The following is a 19,301-nucleotide window of genomic DNA, read 5'->3' on the forward strand; positions in this document are numbered from 1 at the left end:
GTCAAGAATTAAGGAACTGCTTGCAGATTTTCCCAGTAAGGATCAACATCTGACATGGCTGTGTCATTGGTTCAGCAACAATGGGATCCTTTATATGCACTCGCATCCTATGTGCGTTTCATTTCTTGCTATAGACAGTGCTTTGTTGTACGAGCAGCCTAACTGGATGTGTGTGTGTTAGCTGTGCTGAAGAATGCGGATATCTGACAGGTGTAAAATGTAGGGGGACACAGCAAAGGTTAAGACAAGCACACGATGGGCAGCTACTGTTTAAACTCATTTTTTGTTCTTGGTGCAGCTCAATGTAACATTGCTGTGGCTAAAGCTTTCACGTCGAGAAAGCTCATTTCAAATACTGACATTTCACACTTCATTGAGGTAGGTTCCAAAACCAGTTTAAATTTTCATAGACAATTGAAATTTGTGTCATTTGTAGTGACTGTCAATTTCCACAGTTTAAAGCCACCTCTTGTTTTTCTGACGGTTTGGATTCATTTTCGTTAACCATGCCCTTTGAGCACCCCGTCCTTTTTGTTCACCTGGAAAATTAGAAATTCAATGTTAGAAATTCAGGGCCTAACAATTCAGCCCTATTGGGAAGAGCTGGTTTAGCTGGAGGAACAGAAGTTGAATGGCAGAACCGGGTCCTGTGCTGCTTCTGGTTGCGTTTTGGTCAGGCCAACCAGCTCTGTGGTCTGTGTTGTATGTGCAGAGCTGGTGATGTGGGGAGGTCGCAACATCTGAACAGCATTTGGAGAAATGCTGTTTGCCTGTAAATCTTTTATGGGAAAGGTTTTGAAACCGCCTTTGGAATATTCGGAGCGTTCCTGCCATGTGGGGAGATTATTGCAAGGAGATTTTCCTGTTGCTTTCGTAGGTTGTAGATGCAGTGCTCCAAGGGACGAAGAGTTCAGAACAATTCAGAGGTCCCAAGTAAATAAGGGAGGTGCTTGCAAATCTCTGCTACTTACACGTTCTCACCTGTGAGCAGCTGGCATGAAAAATACTTGAAATACTTGTGCTGTGTATTAGCGTCCACGGGCACAAGGCATGCTAGGGGTATATCTGTATCAGAGGGCAGTGCAGAGGCTCCTGAACCTGCATCCAGCAACCCTACATCCAGCTTAGTGGGACATCGCAGCGTGGTGCTCCACAAGGCTCAGGAGGTGAGAGATCTGCTGGCAGCTCTGCTGAGCCCTGCTGTGCTCCTGCCAGCCTGGTGCCAGGTCAGGCATCTCTGCTTTCTGTCCTTTGCTCAGGAACCATGAAGTCTTTGTGCTTTGTATTGACTTTTTTGGTTGGTCGGGTTTTTGATTTTTGTTTGCATTTTACCCAGCTAATGTTCCTTTACTGTTTTTTGCATCTATTGTTTCTCTCTCAGCTGTTACCAGCTGTTCTCACCTTCCAAGTAGGAACAGTTCTTTGGGCAGTAAAGCCTAGCTCTTTTTTCCCCCATCCCCTTTTCTAAGCTTCTCCTTTTGTGGTTGAGTATTTCTTTGGAGAGCTGAGCTTGTGCATTAGCGTGCACACACTAAATGTTTGCATTTGGCTGAGTCTCCCTTTATGTCTGAGGGATGCAGCAGCACACGTGAGTGTGCGCGGGAAATCGGTGGTGGGATCGCCCAGGGGTCTTGGCCAGCCCCCTGGGTTTCTGTGCCAGTCCCATGAGGCTGGAGGTACATGGCCATGGTGCAAACACCCTGCACTTCTGCTCTATTTTCCAGGTATAGGAGGAGAAATTCTGAGCTGAGCTAGCTAAAATGGATAGTATTGTCTCAAAACGCTTGCAGGGAGCCGTGTAATAGGAGAATTCTTGCTCCCTGCAGCCCCAGTGTTTAGTTTTGGCATCAGTCATGGTTTGGTGAAGAATAGATACCAGGATGTGTTTTTTGAGAGACTTCTGTCTTGTCACGTGGACAGCAAATGCTTGGCACCCAGCTTCCTTGTTCAGAGTGCTGAAAATGAAACTAGAGTGACAGGGACTGAAAACGACCCTCACCGAAAGACTGATTTTCATCAAGAAATAACTTTACATACATCCTTTATGCTAAGATATGCGAACTGAGTTATTTTAAGTGCAATTCCCAAAGGAAGCAAAGCTCTATGCAGTCAGGGTAAGCTGTGTGGTTTTGTCTCCTCGTTCTGCATCATCCTTATGACTTTGAAACCCCTGGTTCGTATCAGTCAAATTGTATGGAGAAACATTTTAAATACGGGGCAACTGGGTACAGAGGAGTATAATCCCATTAAAGTTGGGCTGTTGTTGAACTTAACCCTGAATAAATTTTGCAGAATGTACATCTTTCTGTCCATCCTTCACATCCTCAAACACCCTCAGCCCCATGGGAAGAAGTGGTGTTTCTCAAGGCAGTTGTGGTTACCTTGTTAGGGGTCCCAGCAGAGGGAGTGTAACTTTTTCATCAAAACACCACTGAGTTCCCTTTCCCTTTTATCTGCTCTCAGTTTGTGATCTGTAGCATTAAAGAACCTCTTGTTTGATTTTTAGAAACAGAAAAGATTCCTGTAATGCGTGGACAATGGTTTATTGACGGTACGTGGCAGCCTCTGGAAGAGGAGGAAAGTAACCTTATAGAGCAGGAGCATCTCAACCGCTTCAGAGGCCAGCAGCTGCAGGAGAGCTTTGATATGGAAGTATCAAAACCTGTTGATGGAAAGGAAGGTAAGATCACTTTTGTAGCATGTTTTCTGGACAGCTGGGGTCTTATATAAGAGCATGATCTGTGATGGTTTTTCCATCCTATGTAATGAGCAGTATTATAGACTTCAGTTTGCGGTCCCCTTCTCCAGTGCATCTTAATGTTGTAGGATTTCCTGCTAGCACACATGTTGAACACCGTAAAATTATATTCATGGATAAACTTCTTGCTCCCACTTTGCTTAATGCTTCGTATCTGTGGTTAGTGTTTGAAATCTTACTTCAAACTGAAAACTCTTTATGGGCCAAGAAGAGTGTCAGTGTCTGAATGCAGACTGGCTCTTAGCTCTCTGTCCCGTGTTCCTAATTCTGCCCTAAAGGGAGCATCAGTTTTGCAGATCACATTTGCGGATCATTTTCTGTTCTAGTTCAATCTGTGACTTTATTAGAGTAGTTTTCAGCTATAGAAGATCTTAGGCATTCATACTGTTATGGAAGTCCTTATACTTTAATGACCAGGCTGAGGATGCCCAGTTAGTGTTCTTGGGAATCTCAGTCAAATGCATTTAACATTTTTAAGAATAGTGTTCTGAAATTACTGTCTGTCTATTGCATGCAGTTGAACTGGTTGCTCTGGGTAAGTGTAGCACAGCGAAAGCTCAGTATTTTTGGCTTTCACACTTTGCTTTTGTGTTTTGGTTGTCACTTGTTCCACTTCCACAAAAAAAAGAGCTGCAAGTACAGAGCCCTTCCAGTACACTTTAGTAGCATTTTTGGTTGTGTTATTCTTTACAAAGCAGCTTTATGTTTAAGCTTCTTTAAACTACAACTTTGTACAAAATGTTTAGAGAATGGAGGAGTGGCCGTGTTTTGGCCATGAACATGGAGGAGTTCTGTGGGAACTGTGCGACCACGCAAGGAAAACCTTGTTAATAATTTGGAAGCAAGATAGTATTCAGGGTTCTTCTGTAATAACTGTAGGGAAAACCAGAAGAGTGTTTTTTGACTTGAAGAGATTTGTTAGTAATGCAGAAAGCAGTTAAGTTCCTAACTCCCCTCAAAGCTAGCAAAAACTCTGAATTATTTTTTTCTATTTGTACCACTTCAAAAATTCTTTCCCTCTGGCCAAGTCTGCAGTAGCCTTCTGCTTTAACAGCTCTGTCAGGTAGGTGCATGAAATTGTGTGACCCCTGAGCCACAGAACTGTGCCAGCAAAAACCCTCTTTTGAAGGGCACTGTTACCTGTTTTTAAATGAGCTAATATTTAGTGTTTCAGTGTACTGAAACAAAGCTCAGCTTTGCTATTACAGCTGTACCCTCCCTGTGAGTGCAGTGTGGTTCTGGTAGGGCAGTGTGCTTTTGCTTGGAAAGCGCATCTTTATGGCTGCTGAGTGCTTGCAGCCTTTGGTAGCTTAACTTCCGATGGGAGGAAGGAATAATGTCTGTTTGCACTTGGGTGCACCTCAGTGTGTAAGGAATGGAGCTCAGGTGGGCTTTTTTCAGCAAAAGTCTGGCTTATGGAACAGAAATTTTCAGATTTGAGGTAGAAGAGATTGAGGAAAGGAGTGAGAAAGATACAGTCCCTGTTATTTACAAAAATATAAAAGACCAGAGAAAGACTCCAGCCACCAGAGCCTTTTGTAATACTAAAGTAAAAAATAATAGCTCTGTATGGAGTCACTTGAAAATAGAATACGTGTAACATCACCAAAACCTTTCAATAGATTTTTTGTAGTAATAGGGGACTTGCAGAAAAATTATTAAACAGTAAGTGTGAAACGTGATTTTGTCATGATGATGTACCTCTAAAAACATCTCTGGTCAGCTGGCATCTATGATTGCCATCTGCACACAGCACTGGGAGAAGCTTTGTGACTTGCGTGGTCTTTGGTGAAGTAAACGTAACTAGTTGAAGTGCTGAATTCAGCTTAAATTCCTTAAATTGCATCCTGTATTAAACACATTTGGTCCCACCAAATTTTCCAGGTAACTGTTATGGGCTGTTATGACTAATGAAAGTTAGAATAGATCTGTAAATACCAGTGGGAGGCAAAATGGCCGTTCACAATGCTGTGATAAAACATTGTAAATGGTGAAAAAACAGCAAACTTACGTGACTCCTCAGCAAAAGCGAAGGCAATCTGCTGTAACAAAGCCTCTTATTACTTACACATAATTACTTTATTATTTGAACATGCCACTTTGCATCATAAATAATGAAAAGTTAGCTTGTCAATGAGAACGGTGTTGATACTCAGCTGACAAACTTGGTGGTTCCTGATTTTTTCCCCAATTTTTGCCGTAACCAATGGCAGCAGGCTGAGAAGCTAGGAGCAGGTTCCCGTTTTGCTGCTCCTGCTTTGGATAACTTTGATAATCCTTTTCAGCCTACTACATTGGGGCAGCATACAATATCCTGTAAGCTAGCATTTAAGATTCAGTGTACAGTTCGTTTGCATTTTTTTTTTTTTGGTCCTCTGAAATCCTTTCCTGGAGAGAACAGGACTGTGAGCAAGTTTAGCAGGTGTTCAGCACCCTCAGCTTTTCAGTAGCCTGCTAGCACATCGCTGGCAGTGGAATGACCCCGTTTAAGCACAGGCTGAGTGGTGCTGCTTCCCTTGTTTGTGTGGAATCAGCCATACAGATGAGTTCAGCTTTGCAAAAAGTGGCAATGAGCACTACGCGTGTTGCCTGCGCTTGTTTCTTGGCATTGTCCAAGCAGATTAATGTGACCTTTAGTTTTGCCATATCCAATTGGCCTGGATTTGGCTCCCAGAAAGTTATGTTCTGTGGGAGTTTGTAGATGAGGTTCCCAGGTACCAGAGCTCTTCCTGCTGCTTATAGAAATGAGACAAATTCCTGAGATTTCTGGAGGGATGCTTAGCCCTGAATGTGTTAGCACCTGTAATGCCTTGAGGGGCCAGTTACCAGAGATCTCTGAAGTGCACCGTGCATGTGAGGAGTGGGGATGTGACAGCTGATTCCCCAGGCACCACAGACCAGGCAGATGTGTGCACGTTGAGGAGGGATGGTGAGGGCACGAGCCTCTCTCTCCTCCTTGACTATGCAGGACGTTCTGCCCCCTGAGATGCCTCAAACCAGGCCAGGGGAATGCTACCAGAATACCAGTGGAAGCAAATGCTGCAAGGGCATCACCTCCCTCCTCCACAGCTTGACTGCCCTCTCTTTCACATCTCATCACCCTGGAGCCTGCTTCAATCCTGGCCGAACTCCAGATGTGTTTTTCAGTTTTAAGGGTTGGTTTAATAGTTGATAGATACAGGAAGGGGTATTGCTATTCTGTCTTGTAAGACAGGGTAACCAATACAGCTACAGGAAAAGAGAAAATGCAAAATTGTATACAAAACATAAATATAATACAGCTAGAAGAAACCATGCTAAGGATGAGCACCAGAGGTTTGGCTGCATTTCTGTGTCGATTCTGTTGTGAAAACGAATGTCTGCAGCCTATGTTGGAGTTGATGCAAATCACAAATATAATATCAGCAGATTCAGGAAAGTATCTTCTGGCTTCTCATTCCTTTAAGGAATTTTAAATTATTTTTTTTTGAGTAGCTGTCATTTAGTAGTTGTAGTGGGGAGTAGAGCTTGACGTTTGACGCTCAACAATTTGCTAAAAGTGATTGAGTCTGACACGTTACACCCCTAAATGAGATGCTGCATTGATGAAACAGTATATGTAGGCTTCCAGGTCTGATTTGTTGTCTTGCCTCTCTGTTGATAGGCAGACGACGTTTGGCTCTCAAATTCATTTATCTAGTACTTGTTTTGTTTTTGTTTTTGTTTTTTTTTCATCCGGGTAACACTAGGCTCTCTTATGTTATTAGCTTTGCATATCTTTCTTAAAGAAGACTCATTCTTCAAACTTCCAACTTAAGTCAATTAACTTTACTTCTAAAAATGTTTAAAAACATCAGATGTAAATTAATACCAGCACAAGATGTAAGGCGATGTTTTGATCTAAATTCTTTGGTTCAAAATTTAAAATGTAAATATCGACACTTAAAATATGAAAATATCTGGGGTGTTTATTTGATCACACTGAGAATGGATAGATATCTCTGTCTTTCTGCAGTAATACAGACGTTTCTTGTACTGCATATACCCAGTTGTAATACTTAAACATATTACTGTTGTAAAATAATTCTATAAATATTTCTGAGATAAATATTATATTGTAATATTATAACACTTGTTCTGCAAAGCAGTAACTGAGATGAAAGCATCTAGAAGGGAATCCAAAAAGGGTATCATAATACTTCGTTAGCAGTCAGTAAACTTAAAATGCACAGAATAATGTAAGATTTAGAAGCTGCTTTTTGTGCGTGCTCAGGCAGCTGATGAGTTCAGGACTTCTCCAAAGAAGGAGAGGAGCAGCATTCTCTGGTGACTTCGTGATATCAAGGCCACTGAAAGAGAAAACAAGACCGTGCACTTGGATCGTGGCAGGTTCTCAAAGCTTCTTAGACTACGTGTTCTGCTAACAACATCCAACCACAGTAAAGGCAGTGACGTTCTGCAGCATAAGGGTTGATTTTCCTGCCTTGCTGTGCGGGCAGAGCACACGTGCCCCTCGCTATGAGCTCCCATGGCACAGAGGAGCTGTCAGCAGGCAGCCCACTGCCCGAGTGCAGGGAGGTGATCAGGGATGGAAGAGCAGTTTCTGTAACACGGAGCAGACTGACCTTCAGCCGGAGGCTCAGTCCATGGGACCCACAGCTGCCTGGTGTGTGGTAAAACTGTAATCTTGTCTGCTGCACAGTGGGGACAGTGCTGGACAGCAGGTGCTCAGCAAGAAGAAAGGGGAAGGAAGAGCAGGCATTGCTTCCTACTGCACTAGGTTAGCGTGGCAGCTAATTGTGATTCTTCCATTCAAGGCCACTGAGCAGTGCTTCTAAGGGTGCATCATAGACTGGTGCCTATTATAAATAATATTCTTTAGCAGCTTTAAGGTTTGCTACCTATATTTAAAGAATATTTGATCAGCTGTCATGTACAGTTATGTACCTATCATCTTCAGATGTATTCATTTAATAAGGATGAAGTGAAGCTGAAAGTTTCATGTATGTGATAGTGAGATAGGAATAGATGTAGATGATTGTATTTGCACGGAGAGGCTGTGGAATAGCCATCCGTAAAGATGCTCAGAATTCAGCTGGAAATCTCCAGAGCAACCAGATCCAAATTTGAAATTGGATTAAACTTAAAAGTGGATCATGGCTGTGGGGGATTGGAGCAGACAACCCCCAGCGAGTCCTTTCCATGGAAGTTACTCTGTGATCGATTCTATGTTAGGTTATAAGAAATGTAGAAAAAAATCCCATGAGTCAGAATCAGAACAAATTCTATAATGCATTGATTTTGAAAGTGCCTAAGTTTATTGTGTTTTGTTATGGATTTTCAGTGTGTGGTTAGATGCCACGAAAAATAGAAAAATTGCATTTGGAGTAGTTGCTCCGTTCTGCCTTAGATTTCAAATACGCTTTTCCCTGTTCATAAAAAAAAAAAGGCATTTTTTTTGTTGTTACAGCTGACTAAGTTAACCTTTACGAGGGAAAGTCTTATTCGTAGAGCCAAAGTCATCAAGATCAGAAGGATCTGTGGAGATCTAGTCCAACCCCCTTGCTCAAAGCAGCGGGACCAATGAGGGCAGGCTGCTCAGAGTGTTTCCAGTGGGGTTTTGATCATCTCCATCTAAGGAAACTCTGGGCAGTCTGTGCCAATGCTTTACCACTGTCACCATAAAAAAAAAAAAGCTCTTTCTTATACTTGACTTGAATTTCCTGTGTGTATTCCTCTTGTGAGTTGTATTGCAAGAGCAAGTAAAATACTTTGTAGATTAAATTAATTCATCAGGTCCCAAGTGCAGTAACTATGAGCCTAGTTTTCTTCTCCTGTAGAAAACAGATGTGCAACAGCAATATACTTAACCTGCATCTGTATTAATGCGTCTGCTGACAGAGCTGTTAGCTGAGGGTAGGAAGAAGCATAAGAAGCCCTTGACACAAACATGGAATATCACCCACTGGCACTGGTGAAAGCTGCTGGACTATAGAGTACTACTTACTCTTGATGTTTGTAAGGGCAGATGTCATTTCAGTTGCAATTTCCCTGTTCTCCAGCAGGCTGACTGATTTCCAGTTGTTGCAGCTTTAGTGACTTCATGGATTCAGAAGCCCAACTGGAAACTCTGATTTCTCATTGGATTTAAGCACACCCTCTTGACTACGTTAGGTTTTTGAGGCTACAGCATTTTGAAACTACTTGGTTTGCTTAGGATGTAAGGCTATTTGTATGAGGGATCCCAGAGCATTAGCACAGAAGAGTTAGATTTGTAGGACCTCACTGTCAGCTTTGCTCAGGAAGCCCCCAAGATGTAAAAGGTATCTGTTATAACTGAGGGCTTTTCTCCTGTTGTGTAAGTGCCAAAAGAAGCAGCTTCCTGACCACATAATTTTACTTGCTCAGCAGCAGCTTTCACTTACATTAAAGTATTTCTTCCATAATCACACAGCACTGATGTGAAGGTAAGTCCATGAAAATGAATCTTCTGGTCTGCTATGCAGTATTTCAGTATTCTTAGTGAAATAAGACAATTGAAAGTCTAATAAAAGTTATGGACTTGCCTTACCATCAAGGGGAAGCTCCTGTTCGCAGATGGGAGGGCTGTCGGAGGCAAAGTGCATGCTGTTGCATTTCACTGCTGCAGGCAGCTTCTTGAGGACTTACAAAACAGGGACAGTAGGATTTTTTGTCTAATCTAACTTTTAATGATCCTCTTACACTCTTTGGGGAAAATAATAGAGCTGTGCTTAAAATTGAGTTGTTTTTGTTTTGTTTGTTTTTAAATGCTTAGAGTATACTTCAGGGTTTTTGTGTTCTACCCTGTACCAACTAGTGTGTTTCTGCTTTTGTACATGTTAATGCAAAGGCACTCAGGGAGACTGCTTGTGCTGTGGCACAGCTTTCTTTTACTAATGCCTTTAGCTTTGTTGTGATGTTGTAACCATTTATGAAGAGTGACAAAATTGAATTTGGCTAATGTGACCTGACAATTTTGCTACAGAACCAGTTAAAATGTATATACTTTTTCAATAAATGCACCAACTTTTTTTCTAAAAATGTTAACACTAATGAAAGAAATGACACCCCTTTTAAAAATTTTACTTTGAAGCTCAGTGTTTTTACTTTTAGTTCTCTACTACCTCCCTCCCTTCTCCCTCCCTTCTTTGTTCAAATGGAGAGGATATAAGGAGAATTCAGATGCTGCATGTCTTAAGCGAAAGCGTTCCCAAGGTACAGTAATTGTAGATTTTTATTTTTTTTCCTTGTAGTACTCCTGGTTTAGGAAGAAGCTTTAAATTCTAGTTTGCTCGTATCAGTGAAATGTGTTAGAATTACATGCTTCAATGTCTTGAGCTGTGCTCATGCCATTTCCTTCAAAAGGGAAGGAAAAAGCATCGTGAGTCTTAGAAGAAAAGTAGCAGCATTGTGAATCATAGAGAAAGTAGATGCTAGCAGTATTATGCTGTAGTCTTTATTATAATTGCTTGTGATTGATAAAAACTATAAACTTTTATGCTCTTACTATGTGGTTTGGCTTTTTCAATAACCTACAAGCAACTTTCTTGAGAATCTCTACAGGCCTGGTGTTAAGGTAAATTATGTCAGAGAAGGAATGGGGGATTGAACTGAATAAAGAGTTTTATACTAGATAATATTTTGTTTGCCACTTTTTGAATAATGCATGCGTCTTTAATTTTGTGTTGTAAATTGTTTTTACTGCAGCTTTTGTATACTGAAATGAAATAACACTTTGGACACATGATATAAAAAAGGGAGGCTGTACAGGATACATGATCAAGGCTGCTGTGTCACAGAACTGTGAACTTTGCAGCAGCTGATGTGCAAATTTGTTTCAGAAGGTGGGAGTAGAGCCATTAATGATTGCAGGAGGCTCAAAAGTACCTGTCGCTGATCTTTCTCCGGCACCGTTAAAGCATGGTAATGCTTAAACTAAGATTAAACTCTTAGTGACTGTGGAAATAGACTTCTGAAAACTGCACCTTCGATTTAAAATGTAAATGCACATGGTAGGTTTAGAAATCTTCTTGTCATACCATATATTCTTTTAGTTCCTAGGAATATATTGAAGGATGAGAACTTATTTTGACATGCATTAATAGTTGCCTTTTGACTTCCTATAATGATATTTTTTGGTAACTGAGTCCAAATGCAAATGCCTGAAATCCACGCAGTGCATAGTCAACTTCTTCCTGCCTCTTCTCACACATGGAACTCAGATCTGTTAAAGGTGAATAGCGTAACTTCTGTCTTAAACAGTAAGAAAAGACTTCTGCCTTTCAGTTTGTCCTTGTAGTTTTGAAATTATTCTATGTATTTTTCACCAAATCATGTTCAGGTGTATTGTTGGATGGGCTTGAATTAAAGTTGCTTTTATAGCAATTAGTGGTGTTCATGAATTAGGAGGTGGTAAAGTGCCATAGAAAAAGGACAGCAATGTGAAACAGCCCAATTTGATTAAAAGCAACAGCCTTTTTCATGTGCTTTTGTGTATTGAGTGAAAAGAATGATTTACAGTCCACAACTGTACCTCAGGTTTACATACCAGAACTTCAAAGTTGTTTAAAAAAGAACAACAGTGGCCAAATTGTGCTTTCAGCTATGTGTATGATCTGGCCAGTTTTTGTGCAGAAACTGAGGCTGATTGCAACACAGATTTATTTAAAAATAAATTTAGAGGAGGAGGGAAGGCAGGAAGGGATTTCAGACAGTGTGTATCCCTTCTCTGGTCTTTAGCCCTAACTGGAATGACAGTGCCTTTGTGGGGCTCTTAGCACTTCAAAGATGCTTTCCTCTATTGATCTTGACGTGAGCATAGAAACTGGTAGAAAAGAATCACCCCGTGCTTTGGTCTTGGCAGGTAGATGAAAGCACCGAGTGAAAAACAGGTGCTTACCTTAAAAGATATTTAATTTAAAACTCTTGGCTCTGTGAAATGCCATCTTCTAGTGCCTGTCTGCCAGTGCTTTCTGCTGAAAGCCTTCAGCTCCTCGAGCACTGGAGCCAGGTGGCTGTTTGCACTGGCAGTGCACGTGCAGTGTGCACGTCCCCAGCTTCTCCATGGATTTTGTGCTATTGGCATGAAAAAAACAGTGCAAGCTTCCTGCTCCTCAGTTATTCTCCTGCTATTTTGGCTCCAGATGAGTTTCTGCTGTCTAATTGAGACCAGGTTCTTCAAGGCTGTAGGCATATGTACTTTGTATTTTCTTTTTTTTGTTTCTCCATTTGTATATTTAAACTTTGTGGAGGGGTTTTTCCATCTATGTTCATCTGTCTTGGTGAAACTGGAGATTTCTATGATAGGAAAGAGCGATATTTTCAGCTGGGAGAAGGCCTTTCTTAATCCATCTCCCTTCACCTTTGCTTCTCTCTGTCTAGCAGCAGCCTGTCTTGCATCTGCAGTGGGGCTGTGCCTTCTGTGTATTCAAACTCTAGGTGTCTGTCTTGCTTGGTATTCCTGAAAAAACAGTTTTGTTTCCGGCTACAGAGGAAACCAAAACTTGGTCTCATTTCTATGGACTTGGTCTTTTTACCAAACCAGAAAACTGAGCAGCGTGCAGATTGCTTAGGGGTTTTGCCGACTGGGGAAGGTGCATCTACAGCGACTCCTGCTAAAGAAGCTGCGCATCTTCTTAGTGTCAGCGAAGTAGCTCATGTGAAAACAAAGCTGCAAGAAGTCAGATCCAGAGGGAGGTTCCTGTCCTGTGGTTTTACGAGGAGATTCTTTGTCTTCTGTGCCTGCCTTTCAAAGATGCCTTAGCCACGGTAAGATCTCAGTGAAGCTCAGCAACATCCTAACCTGGTGCCCTGGAATGAAGCCACAAACACAGCAAGCGTGCTGCTGGAGGACCAGAAGGCAGAGGAATGAGCATGAAGAGCATTCCCCTGTGCTGTACTCACTGCCTAATCTGAGTTATGCAGCTTGATACCCTCTGCTTCCTCAGGCAAACTGTGACATGCCTTGGTGACTTTCTGACACTGTGACATTTCTTGGTGTGAACAGCTCCAGAGTTGTCACTTTAACTACCTCTGCAACATGCAAGAGGTTTACATCGCAGTCAGCCTTTGTGTCTGAAAACAAAATGTAAATCAGTATTATCTTCAGAAAAAGAATTCTCTCTTACCCATGTTCAGGTTCAAAATAGCGATGGCAGCCCTTGGTATCCCATACCTGGGAAGCATGGTTTGCATCTTTTTTCTCTCTTTTTTTTTTTTAAAGAATCATTATTTTCATAATAATTTGATTTTCAAGACAAAACACCTTTTAAAATGTTATTTTTGGTGTTAGATGGAAAGGAAGGATACAGAGTCCAAGTGCTGTAAAAAAAAGGAAAAAAAACAAACCAGCCCTGACTGCAGACAGCATTTAAGGATCACTCCTCCCCAAACCACTGCCTTTCCAGTGGTGATAATAAGCAATTCAGTCACAGGCTTCTCTGCTTCTTGCTGGGCATGGTTTGGACCTTGAACACAGTGATCTCCAAAGGCATCATGCTTCCAGCCCTCCTCTGTCAGCTACCCCAGGAACATACTGCGTGATTTCATAGAATGTGAGCGGAACAAGCTTGTTAAAGACCTGCTGGATGATGCATAAGAAGTCTGCAGCGATCGTGGATTTGGGGATAGAGGAGTTTGCAGACATATCTGCAAGGAAGTCACTTTGCCACTGGACTCCCTGCCTCTCAGGACATCACAGACTGATGCTTTGACTCCAAGCCTGAAAGAGGAAGTTTTGTTGGGAATTTCCTTTCCTTTCCAGTTCTAAACTGAGATTTCTGGACATAGACTCATCTCTTTGCCTGCAGGGGTGTTTAGGAAACAGTTTGCTCATTCATTGAGTTCTCACTAGATTGCTTCTTGCTCTGGCCAGTCATCAGCCTGAGCTGACGTGTCTGCTCTGCAAAGTCAGGCTGTTTTCCCTTCCTCTTTGCTCTGCCAGTGTCAAACAGCCATGTAGTTGTAGTTACTTTTTGTGTAGCAGTTATTTACTGTGGCAGAAGGGGTCATCCTTTTCTAATCCCCTTGTTTCTTAGAGACTTGATTTAGTTTTTCATCACACTGTTAGTTCTGTCTGCCTAGGCAAAGAAAAATGCTATAGGAGAAAGGTCACAACATTTAGTTTAATGTGGCTGGTTTGTGCTGCAAGAGAGTTAAAATATGAAACCATGATGGCTCAAGTTTTCTCAGAATGTTTTTAGAGTACAAATAATACGAGTGACTTCAAGTAGGGGACAGGCTAGAGCTCCACTTGTTATGGAAAAAAATAAAATCCCTCTGGGTGTTTTCCATGACTTTGGACTTTTTAGCAAGACCAATGACATAGTTAAATAACCCTTTATTGTCAGAGGGCTATTGCTGTTAGTTGTCAGCTTTCCAAGTATTGCGTATCCCACATTAGATGAGACCTAAGCAGCAGATTTCCATACCTAGGTGAAATCTGCAGTGCTAGTAATAGAGCTGTGATACGGTTTTGCTCACTCGAGCTCCAAGCTCAGCTGAGAGTTTCTGCCTTGCATTACAACATGCCTGCTGTGCTTAATCCGACAATCAGGCAGTGTGTCATGAGGTTGGTCCCAGAGTTCAATCAGTTCCAAATCTGGAAAACACAGGAACTGCACAAATGCTCTATAGAGCTCTTAGTGGCCTTTGAAAGAGCTAGATTCTGTTCGGTGCCAGAAATTACTCATTCAGAGGCTTTCTCATTGAACTGCATTTCCATCTCCTAGACGTTTCTGAAAGGCTAGCAGATGCAGTGGAGCCTTCTAGTAACAGAGCCTTGAAAGCCTCTGTGTTGCTGTAGTGCTCTGTAACCTTGGTCAAAACCAGGGATCCCACTGAGCAGTCACAGGACAGAGAAAATAGGAGTGCAGCTGAGCTTTTCTAGCAAGAGTGCATGGGGCAGCTACCTGGTCATCACACCAGCCAGCAGTATTTTTGGGGTGCATCTCCCTGCCCCCTCTGTTCTTTGTTTTTAGTTAAGGATATATTTTGGAAGCCTAACAGCCCAAACTGAGGGTGGCAGGAGAATAATGTGAAATGTCCTCAGAGAGGGTCTCCTAATTGCTGTTTGTCTTGGTGAGATTAATCCGAAATGTAAAAACTGTTCAAGGTAAGAAGTAGTGTGGATGTAGGCGTAATGGAGATCTAGATTTTAAAGTGTGTGTGAATTACCCTTCTTTCTGTGTTTGAATGGGCTTTTGTTTTCCCTTTATCCATCTAAATTAAATATTGTTCCTTTTTGCTGCAGCTATTCATAGTCTAAAGTTGAGTCGCAACCATGTGGACTGGCACAGTGTGGATGAAGTGTATCTTTACAGTGATGCAACAACATCTAAAATTGCAAGAACTGTTACACAAAAGTTGGGGTTTTCCAAAGGTAATACTTCTCGGGGTTTGTAAAGAATACTTTAAATACCGGTATTTTAAGATTGTTACTTTAAGACTAGAAGGAGACTTCCAGTTTGAAGTTATAATATGTGACTGGCCCATTTTTGCTGTTGGAGTTTTGCAGAAGAGTGTAATAGGTGCCTTGGGTTGTTGTGCATAATTGTAATTACACATGAATAGTCTGTGGCATATTTGTATTACATTTCTTATTATTATTTTAGAAGCAGCAGTTTTCACATGCTTACTACTATAATACAACAGTGGCAGTGACTAGCAGACACAATATAAGAATCACAGTTCCCTTTGCAATCTCAACTTTGCCATTGTATTACTTGCATACTGTGATGCATTCCTTAAATACATGATCATAGCTTCCCCTCTTGCCAGTTCTTGCCTTTTTCAGTTCATTAGACAGACCTATGTACTGCGAGGAGGGGCGAGCAGTTACACCTAGACAGAAGGTATTTTCAGTACAAATCCAAGCTAGTTTAGCTCAAAATTACCAGTTATAAAGCCAGTGAGACTGAGAAGATTGGAAGAGAAGATGTTCCTCCTCAAAGGAAAGGCAGATTGGTGCCAATCTGGAAATCTGGAACTTGTCCTCTCTGCAGTAGCGTTCCTGTGCAGTGCTGGACAGCTACAAAAACAAGAAAATACACAAATTCCTTTTGTTTTCTTCCTTTGTCTCTGAAGAGACAAGATCAAGTAATAGGTATGGCTTTAATCTCGTGTCTCTGTTCTGTAATTAATGCCCTCTTAACCCACAGGGCTCTTGGGTGGATACTTAATTAATGTTTGCCAAGAATTAATATAATTCAATGCTGTTGCACAAAAGTACAGAAGAAATGAAATAGTCTGTATCCAGAACACGATTTGGGCAGTGTGTAATAAATAATAAACAACCTCTGTCCTAAGCAGTTTGGGGTAACAAATATCAAATAGAAGCCCACTTGATAAATCTGTCCTGTGTAAAAACCGCCCTTAGCATTTTTGTTGTGTTTTCCTCCTCCTTAAAAGAAAACCAAGTTCTTCGTTTCAGATTTTCACATGAGGAATGATGCTTTCTTCCTCTATGGCCATCTGCAGGGCTTGCTGGGTTCATACTTCTCCCCCATTGCACAGCCAGCGTTCATACGAGGCTGTTGCCTTCTATATGGGTCTGTCACTAGAGGGGGATGAAGCCACGCTGTGCCAGTGGGTTTCATAAGCCATCAGCAGGACAGCGAGAGGATGCCCATATCTGCCAGCATAATTGATTTTTGGTTTGGCTACTGAGCTGGGGAATGAGTGAGGAAATCTGAGGATGGATGGGCTTGGAATAAAATGTAGATTTTTTCCTGTCAGAATGAAAAATTGTAAAGCTTTTCAGCCGATTCTCTTAATGGGGTCGGAGAAAGAGTGACAATGCATATCGATTGTCTGGCAAGACATTTCAATGATCAGTTCACACTGTAGAAATAAGGTGGAAATATAAGGAAGTTTAATGGTTGAGGTACATAGAAGAAGAGCATTGTGTCGTAAAAGTGGATGGACAATTATACAAATGTTTTCCAAAAGCTGTTTTTGAAAACAGCTCTGAAATTGGTTGTCTTTACAGTGGAAATAGCCTATTAATGCATCGAGTGATACAGTTAATTGCACCTAGTTGCTCAAATCTCTCAGGAGTTTAAAACTGCAGATTATTAAAAAGTACATGCTAATTCTTTATGTATAATTGTATTTTCAGAATACTTTAATGTATTGGTCTGAGACAAGTTAAGCATCTGTCATGTAAGACCATTGCACTTCATAGAATGTAACTGATCTAGGATAATGTTTTTTCTACAGCTTCAAGTAGTGGGACAAGGCTACATAGAGGCTATGTAGAAGAAGCTACATTAGAAGACAAGCCACCACAAACTAGTCACATTGTGTTTGTTGTGCATGGTATTGGGCAGAAAATGGACCAAGGAAGGATCATCAAAAATACAGCTATGTGAGTCCTTCATACTATTTGCAGTAGCAACTCTAGCCTGAATGAAACGCTGACATTATAAATGACAGCAGACTCTTCGGTTTAAGCTGTATCTCTTCCTGTTTCCTTTCCCTCCCTCTTTCCCTCAGTCATTAGTCTTTATGTTGTGGGTGCACTACTTCCTATGTCAGTTCAACTGTATGGGCCTAGTGAGAGTAGCTGCAAGCCAGAAGAGCAAAGATACATCCAGTTTTCATGACCAATGCTTATGACTTTCAGGGGACCGGTCAGTGAATTTCTAGCACTGGTGCTCAGTGACTTTGCCAACTGGGTGGGGAGAGATTTTCATTTGATCAAAAAGAAGTGGAATCTCCATTGCTCCTGCTGGTTGTCAGAACAGTGAGCAAGTGAAATGCATGCTGGTAAGAGAGGGAAAATGAGGAGTTAGAACGAATGTTGGCATTCCTACCAGTGCCAAATTACTTAATACAGTGGGAAGCTCCTGCTGAGAGTCTGAGTTCTGAACTGAAGTTCAGAACTGAGTTCTGAACACAGAAGTCTGATGGAAAGTACAACATAATTAAATGCTTATGAGATCTTTTCATTAAAAGTCTTTTGTGAAGCTTGCTTTGCAAATGTTTTTTGATTTGACATCCAAGCTAATTCAGAAGGCCACTCAGAGTGCTGGTGAATAGGAGGAGAAACTCCCAAGTTATTGAGAATGCTGTCCCTGAAAATACCTTTGTTGAATATTAGAAGGAGTTGTAAAGTCTTGGTGACAGCACTGTGGGAACAAGGTGGTGTTAAGGAATGCTTCATTAGCTGAAAGAGGAGGCTAAAAGTGTTAACTGCAGATCTCTGTTGTGCAGGTGGTTTAGTATGTGTGCCCCAAATACTTCCACTTTCCATCAAAGTTAACAGCAATAGTAACACACCCAGTAACTCCTGCGAAGGCACGTGTAGAACTAGGATTGCTGATTTTGTGGCAAATGAACGACTATATAGGTCAGTACTCACGCGAGTGACAGAGGTGCCGTTTCTCTAGTACGCGAGTGACAGAGGTGCCGTTTCTCTAGTGTGTGCCATCGTGTCAGCAGGCTCTTGTGTTCATTCAGCTCGTTTTTCCACTCTAGTGTCCTCTGGTACAGTAGATTAGGCCTCTTGATTTCACTGCTGTGTCATTTGTCATCTCAAAGCAACAACCTGCTACTCCCTACTCTACTTGTGTAGCACTTCGCTTCTCTTACATTTGTGGTGTTTAAGAGCAAGCAAGCAAAACTGGAGAGAGAAACCTTTTTTGATAAAAATCTGGAACTAGTCACCAAGATAAATGTAAAAACTTACATTTTTGTAGGAGCCAATTACACTGGTAATGCAAACATCCTAAATATAAGTTGTTGTTTTAACAGCTACCAGAAATAAAACTTCCACCTTGGAGTCATTTTGTCTTTTTCTTTCCTCCTACCCCATTTTGCATTGAAAATACATACAGGGTTTGTATGTGTGGATTAATTTCAGCTTAAGACACAGTGCATAGGTGTCCATTCCATAAGAAGTCCCACTTTAATTGGCAGCCCGTTCTATGAAATATTTTATCTAAAAGGGAAGCAAGACTCTTTGTGCTTCAGTAAATTCCACTCTGGTCTCAGATACCCTCAAGAAATACCAGACAGCACTGCATATTCTTTTAAAATTCTAATTATTGGCATAAATTGTGTAGTCTGTACAAAATCTGCAAATGAAAACATCATGTTAGATTGAAATCTTTTTTTGTAATAGCTTAAAACTTATCGGTGGAGAAGATCCCATATGTTCTAGGAAGAGATTTTAGAAGAAATGTCTGCCAGGCCGACACAGTGGCAGTTCTCACAAGCCGTACTAACACTTTCTGTTAGCACTTTCATCTGTGATGTGTGTGTGTGTTTTTCTTTTTAGCTTTTTTTTTTTAATGTTCTTTTGCATTAGGGACACAAGAAGTCAAATGTTGCCTTTGAAAAAGGATAAGAAGGACAGGCAGAAGTATTTTTTGACCCTTTAAAGTAGAATCTAAAGAGAAAATAATTCAGTGTTGCTTCAAGTAGGCAGACTTTCATGGGAAGCCTGTAGTTGCAGCCATGCTAAATCTGGAACTTAAGCCTTAGGTCTGCCCATTAGTGTCACCATCCCTCCTTTCTTCTTTCACCAATACCTGGGTACCAC

The 19,301-nt window shown here is 41.3% G+C and overlaps 1 protein-coding gene across 2 annotated transcripts in view; it reads left to right on the forward strand.

Annotated features, from left to right (window-relative positions):
• The window catches only part of DDHD1 (DDHD domain containing 1), a 66,378-nt gene that overhangs the window by 12,397 nt on the left and 34,680 nt on the right, over nucleotides 1-19,301 (forward strand). The window contains exons 2-5 of one of the 2 annotated variants that reach the window (XM_035551200.2): nucleotides 2,507-2,680; nucleotides 9,872-9,973; nucleotides 15,009-15,137; nucleotides 16,976-17,123. In XM_035551200.2, the coding sequence (XP_035407093.1) occupies nucleotides 2,507-2,680; nucleotides 9,872-9,973; nucleotides 15,009-15,137; nucleotides 16,976-17,123 (553 nt within the window). The remainder of the gene's footprint in view (nucleotides 1-2,506; nucleotides 2,681-9,871; nucleotides 9,974-15,008; nucleotides 15,138-16,975; nucleotides 17,124-19,301) is intronic. The other variant, XM_035551199.2, reaches the window with a different exon arrangement.

This window comes from Cygnus atratus, chromosome 5, assembly GCF_013377495.2.
Source record: "Cygnus atratus isolate AKBS03 ecotype Queensland, Australia chromosome 5, CAtr_DNAZoo_HiC_assembly, whole genome shotgun sequence".
NCBI lineage: Eukaryota > Metazoa > Chordata > Aves > Anseriformes > Anatidae > Cygnus > Cygnus atratus.